At 55.4% G+C, this 18,099-nt stretch overlaps 2 protein-coding genes across 2 annotated transcripts in view; both read right to left on the bottom strand.

Annotated features, from left to right (window-relative positions):
* LOC120876036 (beta-galactosidase-1-like protein 3) overlaps positions 1-14,645 on the bottom strand; it is a 32,900-nt gene extending 18,255 nt beyond the window's left edge. Inside the window, exons 1-5 of the mRNA XM_040257756.1 lie at positions 14,629-14,645; positions 13,088-13,269; positions 9,001-9,093; positions 8,018-8,954; positions 7,678-7,890 (exon numbers count right to left, since the gene is read on the bottom strand). Coding sequence (XP_040113690.1) covers positions 7,678-7,890; positions 8,018-8,954; positions 9,001-9,093; positions 13,088-13,269; positions 14,629-14,645 — 1,442 coding nt within the window. The remainder of the gene's footprint in view (positions 1-7,677; positions 7,891-8,017; positions 8,955-9,000; positions 9,094-13,087; positions 13,270-14,628) is intronic.
* Positions 14,646-17,033: 2,388 nt separating this feature from the next.
* The window catches only part of LOC120876035 (beta-galactosidase-1-like protein 2), a 36,495-nt gene continuing 35,429 nt past the window's right edge, over positions 17,034-18,099 (bottom strand). The window contains exons 20-22 of the mRNA XM_040257755.1: positions 17,873-17,989; positions 17,705-17,768; positions 17,034-17,285 (exon numbers count right to left, since the gene is read on the bottom strand). Of these exons, the coding sequence (XP_040113689.1) occupies positions 17,278-17,285; positions 17,705-17,768; positions 17,873-17,989 (189 nt within the window). The 3' untranslated portion in view covers positions 17,034-17,277. The remainder of the gene's footprint in view (positions 17,286-17,704; positions 17,769-17,872; positions 17,990-18,099) is intronic.

Here is an 18,099-nt window from a genome sequence, read left to right as displayed (position 1 = left end):
CCAAGTCTATGCCCCAACCAGTAATGCTGAAGAAACAAGTTGAATGGTTTTATGAAGACCTACAAGATCTTTTAACTAACACCCAAAAAAGATGTCCTTTTCATTATAGCTGACTGGAATGCAAAAGTAGGAAGTCAAGAAACACCTGGAGTAAAAGGCAAATTTCGCCTTGGAATGCAGAATGAAGCAGGGCAAAGACTAATAGAATTCTGCCAAGAGAATGCACTGGTCATAGCAAACACCCTCTTCCAACAACACAAGAGAAGACTCTACACATGGACATCACCAGATGGTCAACACCGAACTCAGATTGATTATATTCTTTGCAGCCAAGGATGGAGAAGCTCTATACAGTCGACAAAAACAAGACCAGAAGCTGACTGTGGCTCAGATCATGAACTCCTTATTACCAAATGCAGACTTAAATTTAAGAAAGTAGGGAAAACCGCTAGACCATTCAGGTATGACCTAAATCAAATCCCTTATGATTATACAGTGGAAGTGAGAAATAGATTTAAGGGCCTAGATCTGATAGACAGAGTGCCTGATAAACTATGGAATGAGGTTCGTGATGTTGTATAGGAGACAGGGATCAAGACCATCCCCATGGAAAAGAAATGCAAAAAAGCAAAATGGCTCTCTGGGGAGGCCTTACAAATAGCTGAGAAAAGAAGAGAAGCAAAAAGCAAAGGAGAAAAGGAAAGATATTCCCATTTGAATGCAGAGTTCCAAAGAATAGCAAGGAGAGATAAGACAGCCTTCCTCAGCAATCAATGCAAAGAGACAGAGGAAAAGAACAGAATGGGAAAGACTAGAGATCTCTTCAAGAAAATTAGAGATACCAAGGGAACATTTCATGCAAAGATGGGCTCAATAAAGGACAGAAATGGTCTGGACCTAACAGAAGCAGAAGAGATTAAGAAGAGGTGGCAAGAAGACACAGAACTGTACAAAAAAGATCTTCACGACCCGGATAATCATGATGGTGTGATCAGTTGCCTAGAGCCAGACATCCTGGAATGTGAAGTCAAGTGGGCCTTAGGAAGCATCCCTATGAACAAAGCTAGTGGAGGTGATGGAATCCCAGTTCAGCTATTTCAAATCCTGAAAGATGATGCTGTGAAAGTGCTGTACTCAATATGCCAGCAAATTTGGAAAACTCAGCAGTGCTCACGGGACTGGAAAAGGTCAGGTTTCATTCCAATCCCAAAGAAAGGCAATGCCAAAGAATGCTCACACTACCGCACAATTGCATTCATCTCACACATAAGCAAAGTAATGCTCAAAATTCTCCAAGTGAAGCTTCAGTATTAGGGGAACTGTGAACTTCCAGATGTTCAAGCTGGATTAAGAAAAGGCAGAGGAACCAGAGATCAAATTGCCAACATACACTGGATCATCGAAAAAGCAAGAGAGTTCCAGAAAAACATGTACTTCTGCTCTGTTGACTATGCCAAAGTCTTTGATTGTGTAGATCACAACAAACTGTGGAAAATTCTTAGAGAGATGGGAATACCAGACCACCTGACCTGCCTCCTGAGAAATCTGTATGCAGGTCAGGAAGCAACAGTTAGAACTGGACATGGAACAACAGAAAAGGAGTACGTCAAGGCTGTATATTGTCATCCTGCTTGTTTAACTTATATGCAGAGTACATCATGAGAAATGCTGGGCTGGAGGAAGCACAAACTGGAATCAAGATTGCCAGGAGAAATATCAATAAGCTCAGATATGCAGATGACACCACCCTTATGGCAGAAAGTGAAGCAGAACTAAAGAGCTTCTTGATGAAAGTGAAAGAGGAGAGTGAAAAAGTTGGCTTAAAGCTCAACATTCAGAAAACTAAGATTATGGCATCCAGTCCCATCACTTCATGGGAAATAGATGGGGAAATAATGGAACAGTGTCAGACTTTATTTTTGGAGGCTCCAAAATCATCACAGATGTTGACTACAAACATGAAATTAAAAGGCGCTTGCTCCTTGGAAGAAAAGTTATGACCAACCTAGACAGCATATTCAAAAGCAGAGACATCACTCTGCCAACAAAGGTCCATCTAGTCAAAGCCATGGTTTTTCCAGTGGTCATTATGGATGTGAGAGTTGGACTATAAAGAAAGCTGAGCGCCGAAGAATTGATGCTTTTGAACTGTGGTGTTGGAGAAGACTCTTGAGAATCCCTTGGACTGCAAGGAGATCCAACCAGTCAATCCTAAAGGAGATCAGTCCTGAGTATTCATTGGAAGGACTGATGCTGAGGCTGAAACTCCAATACTTTGGCCACCTGATTCGAAGAGCTGACTCATTTGAAAAGACTCTATGCTGGTAATGATTGAAGGCAGGAGGAGAAGGGGAAGACAGAGGATGAGATGATTGGATGGCATCACTGCCAGGATGGACATGAGTTTGGGTAGACTCCAGGAGTTGGTGATGGACAGGGAAGCCTGGCGTGCTGCAGTCCATGGGGTCACAAAGAGGCGGACAGGACTGAGCGACTGAACTGAACTCCATCTTTACCAAGCTGACCTGGGTGGCCCTACCTGGCATGGCTCACGGTTTCATTGAGTTTGACAAGGCTGTGGTCCATGTGATCATTTTGGTGAGTTTTCTGTGATTGTGGTTTTCATTCTCTCTGCCCTCTGACTGGTGAGAATAAGAGGAAGCTCATGGAAGTTTCCTGATGGGAAAGGCTGACTGAGGGGAAAACGGTCTTGCTCTGATGGGCGGGGCCGTGCTCAGTGAATGTTTTGTCCAATTTTCTGCTGACGGGCGGGGCTGTGTTCCTTCCCTATTGTTTGGCCTGAGGCCGGAGCCTCCTGGACACTCACAGGCAAGTCTGGCTCAGTCTCCTGTGGGGTCGCTGCTCCTTTCTCCCGGGTCCTGGTGGGCACAAGGTTTTGTTCGTGCCCTCTGAGAGTCTGTGTCCCTCTCCTGTGGAAGTCCGGTAATCAAATCCCACTGGCCTCCAAAGTCAAATTCCCTGGGGAGTCTCAGTCCCTTTGCCAGATCCCCAGGTTGGGAAATCTGTTGTGGGCCCTAGAATTTTCTTAACAGTGTGAGAATTTCTTTGGTGTAATTGTTCTGTATAATTGAATTTCCCTGGTGTAATTGGGCTTCCCTGGTGGCTCAGCTGGTGAGGAATCGCCTGCAGTGTGGGAGACCTGGGTTCCATCTCTGGGTTGGGAAGGTGCCCTGGAGAAGGGAGCTCCCCACGCCAGTCTTCTGGCCTGGAGAATTCCACGGACTGTACAGCCCATGGGGTGACAAAGAGTCGGACAGACTGAGCGACTTCCACTCACACAACTGCCCTGCAGTTTGTGAGGCGTATGCTCGGTGGCTCTACGGTGGGTGGGGCTAACGGCAAAAGAGGGGTCCTCCACGGAGAAGGTCCTCCAAGGACCGGACTGAACTGAAGTGGCGGCAGAACTGACTGTATTTCACGATCCCCTGTTGTGAGAAGGAATGAAAAATTGGTTTGCTCAAGACTAAATATGCCTGGAAAAGTTTATACCTAGACATTGAGAGAACAGAATGAAAAAGTTTTGCTAAATGAGGCTTACAAGTGATTTACTTTAAAGAAAACTTCTAAAAAAAGTTGAAACAGAAATATGGAAAAAGATATACATGAGTAAGAATTAGTCTAGCACTCTTAAAAAGCAAGCAAATGGATTTTAAGGCAAAGAAAACCCCACACAAATAGAGGTTGAGAGGCTTCAAGTAGGAATAAAAGGAATGAAGCCTCCAGAAGATGTGATAATCACGGCGTTGCAGCCTCTGAATACACAGCTTCAGGGAGAAGGTTACTGAACCAGAGGGGGAAAGGGTCCATCCACAGCCACAGTGGAGAGTTAAGATACTTCTCTACAAGACAAAGACAACAACAGCAAAAAAAAAAAAAAGGTAAGAACATAGATTTGAACAAGACAGTTGAAAGACTGAATCTAATGAATACATGGAGAGCGCAGTGGCTGACTGTGCAGAACACGCAGTTAACAGGCAAACGCGAGGTGCGTAAATCTCAACCAGCGCCAAAAGTCCCCATCTCTTAGTCTGTGATCCCAAGGCAAATGCAACTAAATTGGAAGTTTATATAGAGAAGATCAATAAATCTACAAGCTAGTTCTTTGAAAAGACTTAAAGTCTACACAAGATTCAGGGAAAAAAAGTCCCCAAAACTCTGGGACTTCCAAGAAAGAATTTTTAAAGTCCCAGTCAATCTGATGACTAAAGGAAAGGCAAAAAGAGTAGAGCATAAAATAGGAAACATTTTAGAGGAGAAAAGCGAAAGTCGCTCAGCGCTGGCCCACTCTGTCACCACCTCTGCTCTCATCCACAGAATTCTCCAGGCCAGAATACAGGAGTGGGGAGCTGTTCCCTTCTCCAGGGGATCTTCCCAAACCAGGGATCAAACCCAGGTCTCCCGCATTGCAGACTCTTTCCCAGCTGAGCCACAAGGGAAGCCCAAGAATACTGGAGTGGGTAGCCTATCCCTTCTCCAGGGGATCTTCCCGACCCAGGAATCGAACTGGGGTCTCCAGCACTGCAGGCGGATTCTTTACCAGCTGAGCTCTGAGGGAAGCCCTTCAGAGACATGAATTAAATAATAACTATTCAAGAGGGTTATACTGTCCCTAAAACCTTTACCACACAACCACAAAAGATAGTAGCCAGAGTTTTACAAGGGAACTTTAAGAAACATTCAAGGTAAAAATACTTCTTTTGCAAAATATTTTCAGTGAATAAAAAAAGAAATAAAGTCAGCTCACAAGTGTAGTGTAAGATTGATTTCAAAACTGAGCAAGACACTCAGAAATAAAATTTTAAGTCAAGCTTAGTCATCATCATAAAGGTGCATCTCTGCAATAACCTCTAGCAATCCAGTTCAGCATTCTGCGTGTGGGTGCCCACAGCTGCGCGTCTCATAACCAAGCGGAATTCATCCCAGAGCCATGGATGGCGAAGTATCAGGAAATAAGCTTTTCGGTGTGATTTACTGCTTCAACGCACTTTCCTGGCGGCTCAGGCACTGAAGCGTCTGGCTGCACTTCAGAGACCTGGGTTTGATCCCTGGGCCGGGAAAGTCCCTGGGGAAGCGAATGGCAACCCACTCCAGTAGTCTTGCCTGGAGAAGCCTGTGGACAGAGGAGCCTGGGGCGGTCCCATAGAGTCGCACAGGACTGAGCAACTGTTACTACTGCTTTAGCAGAAGAGTGAAGAAAAACCGTATCATCCCTTCAGTACATGCAGAAAGACCTCAGCAGAACTCAGTAAGACTTTGTGGTTAAAGTCTCTGCACACGAGATGAGCCGGTTACCAATTTACGGCTCCCAGCCTCCAGTCCTCGGTGCTGGTCAGGTTGGTGCTGACCAGCCCTGGCCCTCAGTGAGTGTGATGCTTAGCTCTGCCACAAGGGGGCGGTGGGGACACTCGGGTGCAAAGGGCTTCTGCTCTGGGTCCAGCTGGGAGTCAGTGGTATGGGGACATCCAGTGGTCCCGGGGACATCCACACTTCAGTGCGGCATAAGCATCAGTCGAAACGACTAGTGGAGGCTTAACCCGGGAAGGCAAGCGGATGGAAATCTTTTGGAATGAATGTAACGAATGCAGGGACTGATGTAGGTGTTAAATTACCCCCCCCGCCCCGGGTGTCTGCTACCACCTTTCTGCTCTTTCCTCTACGTATGGCAAGTCCTAGATTCTCGGGACTGCCCTCACTTTTTCTTGACCTTACCAAACAAAACCACAAAGCCTGACCATGAAAACAACAGACCTTTCAAATTGCTGGTGACATACGTCTCATCAAGAAGCAGAAAAATAAAGTTTAGCACTGGGGCCAGTGGTTAAGACTCTGGGCTTCTGAGGCAGGGAGCACAGGGTCAGGTCTGGCTGGGGCACTAAGGTCCCACACGCTGCAGAGCACGGCCAAGAAAAGATATTTTTAATTAAATAAGTAAAAATAAAGTTGAATAGCTATTTAGGGATCGCTGACCTAAATAACCTACAATAACTCAGTCAGTTAGTCCCTGTTCCAACAATTAGAAGATTTTAGGTCGAGGGTAATGATGCTTAAGAACATAATATAGGAAATAAATTTAGGGTACTGTCACTTTGAAGAGATAAGAAAACCAGAAACTCTGCCTCATAAAATGATGAAAGACCCTGCCAAGGGCACTTGGACTTGATAAGAAAACCTCACAGGGAGGGGTGCCAAGCTCCAGGCAGGTAACCCAGCTGCCCAAGCCGAGTCCAGTCCCGAGGGGCCGTGGGGCCTGAGGCCTGCCTGACCCTCCAGCAGTCCCTCCAAGGCCGCCGCCGCCGATCCCCACCCCGGGCCCCTCTTCCCAGGGCAGGGAACACGGGCCCGGGTTCTGGGGGGCGGGTCGCTCCACGGGAGGGCCTCCCTGCTGGCCAGACCCTGGCGCGTGTTCCCGGAGCTCCCGAGCGGCCGTCCCGGCCACGTCCACAGACTTTCCCTCTGGACTCACCGTCCCCCCCGTCATCATCAGCTCCTGCTTTTCTCAGCCTCAAGACATTTGTGGAAACGGTCCCTGATGAAGGGACCACCACTGTTCCTCTTTCAAACATGGCTTTTACTTGGGACGTGGCTTTTTCTCCACCAACCAGGGGCCTGCAGGCAGGAACCTCTGCTCCACTGCCTCGGAGGCGGCCTCACTCCCCGAGGGCTGTGGCAGGTCACTGGGCAGAACTGACCCTGGAACCCGGCTGGCAGAGCCCTCAGGGCAGGGACCGTATATCCACAGTTGTCAGGACCACGTAAGGCCCCGAAGATGCTTAGAAATCCCACCGTTGTCAGTACACCTTAACCACGTCACCCCTCGACACACAGTCAAGTTAAACACCACGCTGGCTGAACCGGGCTTGCTTTTCTTTATGACTCCACCATTGGGTACGTATATGTGCCGGCACTATGACAGGCCTTTTTCTAATAGGCGACCTTAAGAGGCAAACTTCCCTGGGTTGGGAAGATCCCCTGGAGAAGGAAATGGCAACCCACTCCAGGATTCTTGCCCGGAGAATGCCACGGACAGAGGAGCCTGGTGGGCTACAGTCCACGGGGCCGCAAGGGCCGGACACGAGGGAGCGACTGAGCAGCCCACTCATTCCTCTAAATGCTCGTTTCCCAGACGTAAAAACTATTGTTAAAACAACGTACATTTAGAGGGGAAGGGATCGTTAAGGACTTCGGGAAGGTCAGGTACAGGCTGCTGTATTTAAAATGGATAACCAACCGGGACCCGCTGTACAGCACAGGGAACTCTGCCGACTGTCACGCGGCAGCCTGGATGGGAGGAGAGTTTGGGGGAGAATGGGCACACGGATATGTATGGCCGAGTCCCTTCACGGAAACTGTCACAACGTTGTTAATCAGCCAGACCCCGAAGCAAAATGGTTTTGGTGTTCAAAACCAACAAGCCTTTACCTAGAAGTCTACGTTGAGCGTCTGTCATAAAGCAGCTCTCCTAAAGGGCCCGGGGCCCTCCTACTGCGAAGGCTCCTGAGCGAAGCCTGCCTCTTCCCTGCCCCGCGTGACCCCACCCGCGGACGGACCACGGCCACCTAAGCACACGGCTGAGCGGCAGGAGCCGTGAACGGCACGCGCGGGACCCGGCATCGCAGGCTCCGGGCCCCCGCATCCGAGGCCCCGCGCCGCGCTCACGTGGCGACGGTGTTGAAGCCGCAGGCCCGCAGCTTGAGCAGCCGGTCTCTCCAGGAGGCCCGTGGCACTCGGAAGTAGTGTATGGAGCCCCCGAGGATGAGGAACTCGTGGCCCTCCAGCGTGAAGTAGGGGTTGCGCCCGGCTCGCTCCTCAGTCTGAATCCCCCGCGAGCGGTTCTGCAGCTCGCGGGGCGTCAGCTGCGACCAGTCAAACCTGTCGGGGGCCCAGAGGAAGAGGTGGGGGCGGGCGGAGCGAGGCTTCGGCCCCGCCCGGAGAGAAGGCGCTGGGCTCAGGCCGCAGTCTCAGCCCGGAACAGAGAAGGGGCCCTGCTCAGGCAGACCTGCGCGGGCTGGGATGCAGCTGTCTGTGTTCGAATATGAAGTTATTTCTGTGTTCCGCCGGAGGAGCGAAACCCGACGAGGCAAATGGCAGGAACAGGGTGCACAGGACCCTCCTCCAGGAGAGACGGGGGCTGAAAGGACAGGGAAGCCGCCCGTGACCCCGGCAGGCGAGGGAGGCGCCGGAGGGAGCCGGGAGCGGCCCCGGGCGGCCGGGCGGCGGGAGCGGGCCCCGTGCTGAACCGGGGCCGCCGGGGCTGCCTCGCCGCCCGCCTCGCTCTGCGCCGAGGGCTGCCCGTGGACTTTGCCTCCTAGAGGCCTGCGGCCACGAGCAGGGCAGGAGGGCCACCGGGCGGGGTCCCGGGGACGCGGAGGAGGGGACGGGGCCGCCCTTCTTCCCGGGGTGCTGGGCCGAGGCGGGCTTGGGCCGGGGCAGAAGCTGCGCTGGGGGACTGCCGCCCCGGGCAGGCCTGGGGACCGCGAGGCCGCCCGCCCCGGGCGAGGGCCCCAGGCTGACCGCGACAGACGGCCGGAGGCCTCGGAGGCTCCGGGGCGAGGACGGGGAGAGGCGAGGGGGCCTCAGGGAGCCCGCGCCTGGAAGGCCCACGGGCTGCGGGGACGGGGGTCCTTCACCTGGAGCGCGGCGGGGAGCCCATCCCCGCGAGGGGAGGCGTCCTGGTCCCCCGACGCCGGGACGAAGCGGAGGGAGCAGCGGGTCGGAGGCCTCTGCGCGCAGACGCTTCCCAGCTGCGGGAAGGAACCGGAGGGTTAGCTTGAGTTCCCGGGCCCGAAGGGCGCGAGGAGAGCCCGAGGGCGGAAGCGCAGGGCGGGCGGTCAGCGCGCCCCGTGGCCCAACGTCCACTACGGAGACGCTCAGCAAGGAGGCCACCGGGCGTGAGGGCGCCGGACGTGCGCCCCTGGGGGAGCCGTCTCCCCCTCCTGCCGCAGGAGACGGAGAGAGTCACGGGGTGGGGTACGGAGGGACGCCGGTGGACGGAGGGTCCGTCCCGTGTCCGCAGCGAAGGCGCGGCCACCGCGGAGGCCTCCTTGCTGGGCACCAGGGGCGCCGCGGCGTCTCCTGCCAGAGGTTGCAGGCGGACCGTCAAGCCGGGTATCCGTTCTGCGGGGACTGCCTGGTGCAAGGCGGAGGCGAGGTGAGAAACAGGTCATCGAGGAGCCGGGGATCCCAGGAGGAGCATCCGAGCCGTTCTCCTGGTCCCTACGCTCTGCTCTGCGAGGACACAGAGGGATTTTAGGAGAATTTCGAGGTGAAATGGGGAACTTCTGGTAATTGACTGATGAAGCAGGTGCCTCAGAGAGAGGAGGCGGACGGCTCCTGTGCTGGCAGCCCAGGCGAGAGGGGTAGTCAGTGGGGATGTCTCCTGGGACCAGAAACGCAGGTGCGGGTAGAGATTTGAACACGCTGAGCCCTGTCTGGAACACCTCGATCTGAAGTCCCAGGATGAAAACTCTCTTCAGAGACTGGAAAATCAGACAGTCCTCTGGCCTTTTCTCCCTGAAGCCCTTTGCTTTTCCTCTGCCATTGGAAAGAGCAGGGCCCGTGGCACCAGATCGAAATTAAGACTCGAGTTTTCCGGGAGCGTGTGGGTGTTTGTTTCTCTCCTCTTGCTCTTCACAGGTACATGTCCATCCCTGAGGCCCGGCATCCCTGAGAATTTTGTACAATGTCCCTCTTTCTCTCATTCTTGGATGCTAGGGGCTGCCTTGACTTTCCACTCCTTAAACACAGAAGCGCAATGTTCCATTTATTTGAATATACCTTGTTTTATAAATCTGGTTTTACAGCCACAAAACTGTATTCTTTTTTATCAAGATTGTTAAAACTATTCTAGGGCCTGTGCCTTTCCATATACAATTTAGAAAAAGCTTGTCTATTTCTACCAAAAGCCATGCTGACATTTTGATGGGAACTGCGTTAGACTTTCCCCTCCATTAGGAAGATTTAGCATCCTCACTGTGTTGGGTCTTCAAATCTGTGAACATTCTGTGTTTCTGAATTCATTTCGGTCTGCTATCACTTTGGGGGGCTTCCCTCATAGCTCAGATGGTAAGGAATCCACCCGCAATGCGGGAGACCTGAGTTCGATCCCTGGGTTGGGAAGATTCCAGTATTCTGGCCTGGAGAATCCCATGGACTGTATGTATAGTCCATGGGGTCAAAAACAGTTGGACACGACTAAGCAACTTTCACGTTTTTGATCAGAATTCTCTGTTTTTTCAACGCATAGTTTTTAGTTGTATACCTCGGTGTTTCACTTTCTTTTGAGCTATTTTAAAATCACTTATTTATTTTTGGTGGTGCTGGCCCTTTGTTGCTGCACAGACTCTCCTCTATTTGCAGCGCGATGGGACTGCTCTCCGGCCGCAGTGTGCAGACTTCTCATTGCCGTGGTTCTCTTGTTGGGGCGCATGGGCTCTGGGGCCTTCGGGCTTCAGGACTCGGGGCTCCCGGGTATAGTTGCTTCAGGGCATGTGGGATCTTCCTTGACCTGGGCCTGAACCCGTATCCTCTGCACTGGCAGGTGGATTCTTTAGCACTGAGCCCCCAGGGAAGCCCCTCTTTTGAGCTATTTTAAATGGCATGGTATTTTCAAGTTCAGTCTCAACAAGTTCATGGTTAGCATAGAGAAATGCAGCCGGGCGTCTTGTGTGGATCTGGTATTCTGTGACCTTGGTATTCTCTCTCATTAATTCTACACAGTTGTTTTGAAACCCAGTTCCATGGGACTTTCTAAAGAAGCGGTTATGTTGGGAATTCCCTGGTGGCCCAGTGGTCAGGACCCAGTGCTTTCACTGCCGAGGGCCCGGGTACGATCCCTGGTCAGGGAACTAAGATCCCACAAGACACATGGCCAAAAGATAATAATAATAATTAAATAAATAGAAGAATCTGGGATAGAAGAAGCAGAGCTGAAAATTGAGGGAAAAAATCTTTTGAAACAGAAAGTCACGTTATCTGAAAATACAGGGTTTTTTTTCTTTCCAATCGCTCCAATGTCTTTTATTAATTTTTCTTATCCTATTGTGGTAACTGGAGTTCCCAGTACTATCTTGAATAAGAGTGGTGAGAACCGTCCTTACCTGTTTCCAGGTTTCGGGTAGCAAGCAGTTGTTTACCACTAAGTGTAATGCTAAGTGTAGGTGGGTTTGTATACATTGTTTATCAGTTTGAAGTGGTTTCCTTATAGCCCTCTGTTATAGGGCACTCTAACAGAGCAAGTTGGTGTCACTCGTGGAAAATACAGCACCACCTCTGCTCGGAAACATCTGACCTTCAGAGTAAGAGGGGTAAACAGGCGTAAACAGGGGTCAACCAGGGAAGTGTGGCTGAGAACCTGCCTGCGGTCCAGGAAGACACCACACGCTTAGAACAACAAGCCCACGCTCTGGAGCCCAAGCACCCTGGAGCCCGTGCTTCACAACAAGAGAAGCCAGGGCCCACAGCTAGGGGCAGACACTGCTCCCTGCAACCAGAGGAAGCCCGTGGGCAGCAGCAAAGGCCTAGCACAGCCAAAAGCGAAATACAAGATGGCTCTTAAAAAAAAAAAGGTGGAGCGGAATTAAGCGGAATAAAAATGATTACAGTGTGTCAGGTCAATGCCGGAGAGGTTTTGCTTCCCAGTTCACTCACACTGGTCCAGCTTTGCTGCCAAATAATTTTAGAAGACACTTCAGGCTTTAGTGTTTTATGGGCGTAGAGATTACGGATAAGGGATTGTATGCGTGTAAGTGTTAGCTTTGTTCCTGGAACGTCCATGGCTCTAGTTTCAAGAGGCCAAATAGATCCTCCAATCTTGCCCCCTGAGCCAAGCAGTGGGAATAGTCGAGGACAGACTCCACGTTCAGCAGCTAAGCAGAGAAATAAACTCAAAAGCAAGGGGAAGCAATGCCCAGCGGCCCAGAGATCGAGACCCCTGGCAGACGGAAGCGCATGGATCACACTCAAGGGGAGGCCGCTTGGAACTGGCGCGGGGAGGGCCTGGGCCTCTAGCAAAGGAGAGAGCCGTGAGAAAGGGCGGAGCCCCGGGCCGGGGGTCGGAAGGGGTGACGGGCCGGGTCACAGCCTCTGGGGGGGCCCTTGGGCCCGGGGTCGTGCCCTCCCTGTCGCGCTGGCCCGCAGGGGGTTCCTGCACTGACTCTCTGTATTAGACAGTAAGTCCCCGACCGACGCACCTTCCAGCTTTGAGCTTCCGCAGGTGGAAACCCGCGTGTGCACGTCCAGCCCCGTGAGTGAGTCCTCGCGCGCGCCCTCTACACGTGGCTGTGCTGTTGTGCTTTACCCCCCAGCGCCCTGTAGAGGGCGGTAGCACACACCACGTGGGCCACTGGGTACTGATGCACAGTAGGGGTTAAAGGTAACAAACTCACAGGAGGAAAGTAGCCAGTTTACACAACCCCCAGACTCTGACCGCCCCGGGGCTTCGGCCAGGGGGTCAGAGTGCGCCCGGCCCAACCTGGCAGGACCCATGTACTTACAGGGCCCCAGGTCGGAAGCAGCTCTGCGTCCACGTACGGAGGTTCCCTGTTTGAAGAAGTGACCGTCTCAGGAAAAGCTCGGCTGGCTCTCAGCTGAGCTGAACCGACCGTTCGTGCGGAGGCCGTCTGTGCTCAGCCCTCCGAGGCGAGGCGGCCAGAGCCTCCGGGCCACCCAGTCCCCTGGGTCAGGGCACTGCCAGGCCCCGGGGCTCACCAGCCGTGCCAGCGCTCCCCACCTGCCTGACTGATGTGCAGGACGGTGATCCCGCCGAGAATCAGGCGTCTGGTCTGGGACGCATGGACGTGAGGAGGAGTTCTCGTGATGGGTCACTGCCTGGGACGCTGGTGGAGGCTGCCTGGGGCTGTCTGGCCCAGACGTACTGGAGGAGGGCGCGTTTCTCAGTCCGCGTCGCCCCCCTCCCACCTTCCATCCTCTGTCTTCGTTTGCTCAACGGCCTGAGACTGATGTCCCCCCTGGGGCTGCACCAGCCTACCTACCTGCGTGTGTGCGCACCACCCGCCTGCCTGTTTCCAGCAGTGAGCTCCACGGTCGCTATGCTGTTATTCCAAGGCACCTCCAGCAAGGGTGGCCGGGGGCTGCCCAGGGCAGTCAGTGTCCAGGGCGCTCCAGGTGTCTGGCTCTGCCAAAGCACCAGCCACGGCCTGCAGCGTCCAGTCCCGGGTGGCGGGTGAGATGCAGGTGCCGGTCCACTGGGCTGGGTAAGTGTGCCAGTCTGCACTCTTTGGCAGGAGCAGCCTGGGGGGTCAGCCCCCTGTGAAGGCTGGCGGCACAGCCGCGATGCCCCAGTGGGCCCGCCCACCTCCGCTTGAGCTCTTTTGCCTGTGAACCAGGCATCTTTTCAGGTGCTGAGTCTCACGGGCAGGACCCCAGCCCAGTAATTTACCGCATGTGTGTGCTGAGGTGCTCAGTCGTGTCCAACTCTTTATGGCTCCACGGACCATAGCCCTCCAGGATCCTCTGTCCATGGGATTCTCCAGGCCAGAATACTGGAGTGGGTCACCATTTCCTTCTTCAGGGGTTCTTCCCGACCCAGGGACTGAACTCAGGTCTCCTGCGTTGGCAGATGGGTTCTTTACCACTGAGCCCCCAGTGAAGACCCAGTGATATCTTAGGCAAAGGTATTAATAATCTGAGAGTGGGGAGAAAGCCCGCTGTGTGTGAAGTGATGCTGGTCTTTGCAGCCCAGGAAAGCTCATAGCAGGAGGCATCATTTTCATGTCAGGATGGAACTCTTTGGAATTTCTCTCCTAACACTGAGATTTCATTACAAGAGGACCTTTATCAGGATGAGAATGCTGGATCAGATACTCAGGACTTTCCTCACTATGAGGCAACCTGTTTTCCATCGTCTCTCAGAAAAAAGACAAAGTCTTCACAGCTGAACGCAGGGGGCAATGAGCAGAGGAGTGCACGGCCAGAGTGCAACAGGCCCTGAAGTGGGAAAGTTAATTGCTGAGTCGTGTCTGACTCTTTGGGACCCCACGGACTGTAGCCTGCCAGACTCCTCCGTCCATGGGATTCTCCCGGAAAGAATACAGGAGTGGGTTGCCATTTCCTTCTCCAGGGGATCTTCCCGACCCAGGGATCGAACTTGGGTCTCCTGCACTGCAGGCAGGTTCTTGACCATCTGAGCACCAGGGAAGCCCCAACAGGCCCTGAGGTGGCCGGAAATAGTCATTCTGTGAGGTCAGTCTACTCTCTTCTGGATGACTTCCAAGGCTGCTGGTTGCAGGAGTCCGCTGAGAGTTGGCATCTGTCTAGCTAGCTGGCTGATAGGGGGTTTATTGTTTTTAAATGAATTAAGCAACGGATATTTACAATTTTTAAAAACTTCACACCTCCATGATGCTGCATGCCTGTCAAAACACCCCAGATGATCCCAAGGCCGACTGTGCCGTAGGGCCCGAGATGGCTCTTGGGCTTTGGTGTTTACATCCGGCATGCTGGTGAGAAAAGTCCGAGTTACCGTGAAAGCGGGGACGGCTGTGTGTCCTGTCGGCTCCTCGGGTGACCTGCCGCACACCTGTGGCGAAGAGCCCCTGCCTTCACGGGCAGCAGCAACAGATACTTTGCTGGCTCTGGACATGCCCGGGCCTGTTGTTGGACGTCATCGCTCCTTCCCAGAAGGTCCCAGTTGCCTCTTCCTTTCCACGGGTTTCAGGAACAGCATAACATGAGGAAACGCCTTGCTTTGAGCTGAGGGACCCTTTGCACACGGCCGAGACAGAATCCAGACACGGCCAACTCCCAGAGGCCAGCGGTCTGCCCCGAGTTCCCGACGAGTCTGCCCCGAGTCCCCAACGAGTCTGCCCCGGGTCCCGGACGAGTCTTCCCCCGCCCTCTGCTGCTCTGTGCAGAGCGGCGTCTGCTCACTCCCGAGAACAGCCATGAATGTGATTTCAGAGGGCGGTGTTCCGACGGTTGGGGGACAAACGGAGCCACCAGCCCTGTCCCCAGAACACCACGTGCTCTCAGCCCAGTTCCACGGTCTCTTTAGCATCGGCAGGCGGCCACCCAGGGGTCGGCTCTCCCGAGGCCGTGGGCGCACTGGGGACCGCGGCCGAGCCACCGGTGGGGGCTTTGGGAGGCAGGGAGCCCGCGGTCATCGTGTGTACCCACCAGGGCAGTCATGGGCCGGGGTGGAGACCCGGGCCTCCCCGAAGGACAGCAGCCCCCGGCCCGCCCTCAAGCTGATGAGCGTTGTCTTCCCCCAGGCGGGCCGCGGAAACGAGCCTGAGTCCATCTGCAGTCTGCACCCGAGTAGGGAAACTCGTTTCAAAGTGGGGAGCCAGGGCTCCCACTGCTAGAAACCGGCTGAGCTTCTCGAGGTGCAGAGGGGTCTCCCCTGCCCCCGGGCTCTTCTGGCAGGGGTGGGAGCGGGTAGCCCCGCGTGAATGCGCCCTGGAGACGCAGGGACCTGCGCGTGGGCCGGCGGAGGCCACATTCCCCTGCCAGGGCCCGCCTCCCGGCCTGCCCCGGAAGCCCGGAGACCAGGGCCCCTGAGATACAAGCAGCGCCGAGTCCCCTTGCCGAGGTTTTTGGCACAATCTAGGTGGGAATGTTGGACGCCACTCCGTTCCGGTCACTGCAGTGACTCCACCACGCCTAACGCTGAGAGGGATCCCAAAGACCCAACAATCAAAGAGAGCCGCCCGCCGACCCTATGACTCACACGGGCAGAGGACGGCCGCGCGTGTTTTGTTCACAAGTTGCCGGTTTTCCGTGTAAGGTACTGCCCGTGGTTATGGGTGGAAAACAGCACTGAAGGGCCCCGGAGGCCTCTTCCTGCAGGTCCCAGGCTTGGGGAGAGGTCTCGGCCGGCCGGAGCGCGGCCACTGTGCCCGGAAAGGTCCGTGACGAGGGAAGCGGGCCTGATGCCGATGGCGGTGTCCACGCCAGCTGTCACCCCAGGGGTGGGGTTCTCCTGGCACCCGGTGAGCAGACACCAAGCATGCAGCCTGACAACCTGGGGGGCACAGGGAGCCCACCCCTCAGCCACGAGGCCGGGAGGGGGTGCTGTGCGGGCTGAGGTTGTGCACGCGGAGGGCTGGGTGGGTGGGGGGACAGCCTCGGTCCAGCAACGCCCGAGGACCTGGAAGGCGCCCGCATTCTGGGGGTGTGGCCCAGTGCCCACCCGGGCCCTCTGGGGGTCTGTGCTGCACACCTTGGGGGGCCCATGGCGGGAACAGCACGTCTGACCGTCTCGCGGGGGTCACACGCCTGCACTTCCCGAGAGCGTGGGCGATAAGGGCAGTGCCCCCGACCGCCTGGTCCACACCGGGCCGTTGTCTGGACACGGAGGGTGCAGGCCGAGCACTTGCGACCCTGACTGGTCGACTGGGGCCTCGAGTGTAGCCCCTGACCTGGCCCGACCGCGGCCACTCAGTCCAGGGCTCGGAGCTCCTCAGCCGCCCGCCGCACGGTGCCCATGCACCTCGTGCGGACCCCCTTTCCGCAGGGCCCATCTGCGCTGGAATCTGCGGGCCTGCCCTGCCGGGGCACCAGGCTGCCCCACCCAACTGTGGAGACGGCCCTGGTGCTCCCCACTGTGGCTCAGAGCAGGGCGTGCGCCCCAGGGGAACCCGGAGCAGGAGAGGAATCCACCAGTGCTGGAAGTCAGGGGCCAGGGGAGGGGCGTGGAGTGGGCTGGGGGAGGGGGAGGGGAGGGGGGGCGCTGGGGGAGGGGTGGGGGAGGGGCTCGGGGCCAGGCCACTTGGAGTCTTGAGTCTCCAGCAAACGAGGTTTCCACAGGAGTGTGGAAAAGCAATGATGTACGGAATGAGACTTGGGGAGTCAAAGGAAAAGCTTTGTTAACACTGAAAATAAAAAACATGTATGAACTGCCTGCCAGTCCCTCACTTGGTGTTCATATTCTATTTGATTTCTCGGGAAGACACCTTTCGTTCCAGATTCACATTTGTGGGGTCAAGTGCGCCAAGCATCTCTTCACCACTGTCCTCAGGGGTCAACAGCTTTTATTTCAGAAGCACGACAGAGGGTCAGTTAGCTGTGTTCATTGTGCTGCTGTAACAGGGAAGCTGACTTATGCCAAAGGAGGAACGGGCCGGCTGGTGGGGAAGAAGACGGCAGACCCGGGGCACGATTCGGCTTCACGGAGCCTCTGGGGTGGTCCCGGCACCTAGGCGGGTCTGGAGGACTGGCAGGCACTCAGGGCTCTGAGACGGCTCAGCTCAGCCACGCCTCCATTGCGTCAGAGGAAGGTCGGGCGGTGTGACTTAGCTCTCAGTACCCTGAGGAGGAGGAGCAGGCGGTGTGACTTAGCTCAGTACCCTGGGGGGGGCGTGGTCTCCCTTAGCCCCACCCTGCCCTGGGGGAGCGGGTGGAGGAAGCAGCCCACCTCACAGGCCCCCAGGAGGGGGCCGCTCCGCCCTGGGGTCCGGGCCCCACTCCCCCCGAAGCCCCGAGGCCGGCGGGGTCAGCTCGGGCGTCCATCCCCTGCCCGGTGTCGGCCAGGAAGGGCCCAGGGGCCACGGCAGCGCCCAGGGGCCACGGCAGCAGGAGACACAGCAGACGCGGCCGTGAGAACCTCGGAGAGGCCGGCAGGGGTGGTGCTGGGGCGGGTAGTGCGAGACCGGGACCGGGAAGCGCGCGCAGACGCCTCGGGAGGCTGCAGGCTGCCGGAGCCACTTACGGGGAGGAAGCCGCTTACCCAGCTGGGAGGCGTTGGTGAAGTAGATCAGCAGGGTGGACTTGAACTCCTCAAACACGACGATCTGCGGAGAGGCAGGGGTGCCCCTGAGACACACGCTCGGCCTGGGCCAGGCGGGGTGAGGCGAGCACGGCCTGGGGTGGGGAGAGGTGCAGAGCAGGAGGTCACCTCATTTAACCCGGGCTTGAGCCAGGGTCCCGGGACGTAAAGTGTTTCCTGGGGCCCGAGGTTCCAGTAGCGCCCCAGGTTCTGTCCGTTGATGAAGACCACTCCTTTCGTCCAGCCCTGGAAGACATTGAAGCAGAGTTGCAAGACACACACAGACACACAGACACACACAGACACAGACACAGACACACACAGACACACACAGACATACACAGACACACACACAC

This window comes from Oryx dammah, unplaced genomic scaffold (genome assembly GCF_014754425.2).
Source record: "Oryx dammah isolate SB20612 unplaced genomic scaffold, SCBI_Odam_1.1 HiC_scaffold_17, whole genome shotgun sequence".
In the NCBI taxonomy this organism is placed as follows: Eukaryota; Metazoa; Chordata; class Mammalia; order Artiodactyla; family Bovidae; genus Oryx; species Oryx dammah.
The sequence above is the reverse complement of the archived record's forward strand: the minus strand, read 5'-3'. Positions and strand labels throughout refer to the sequence as shown.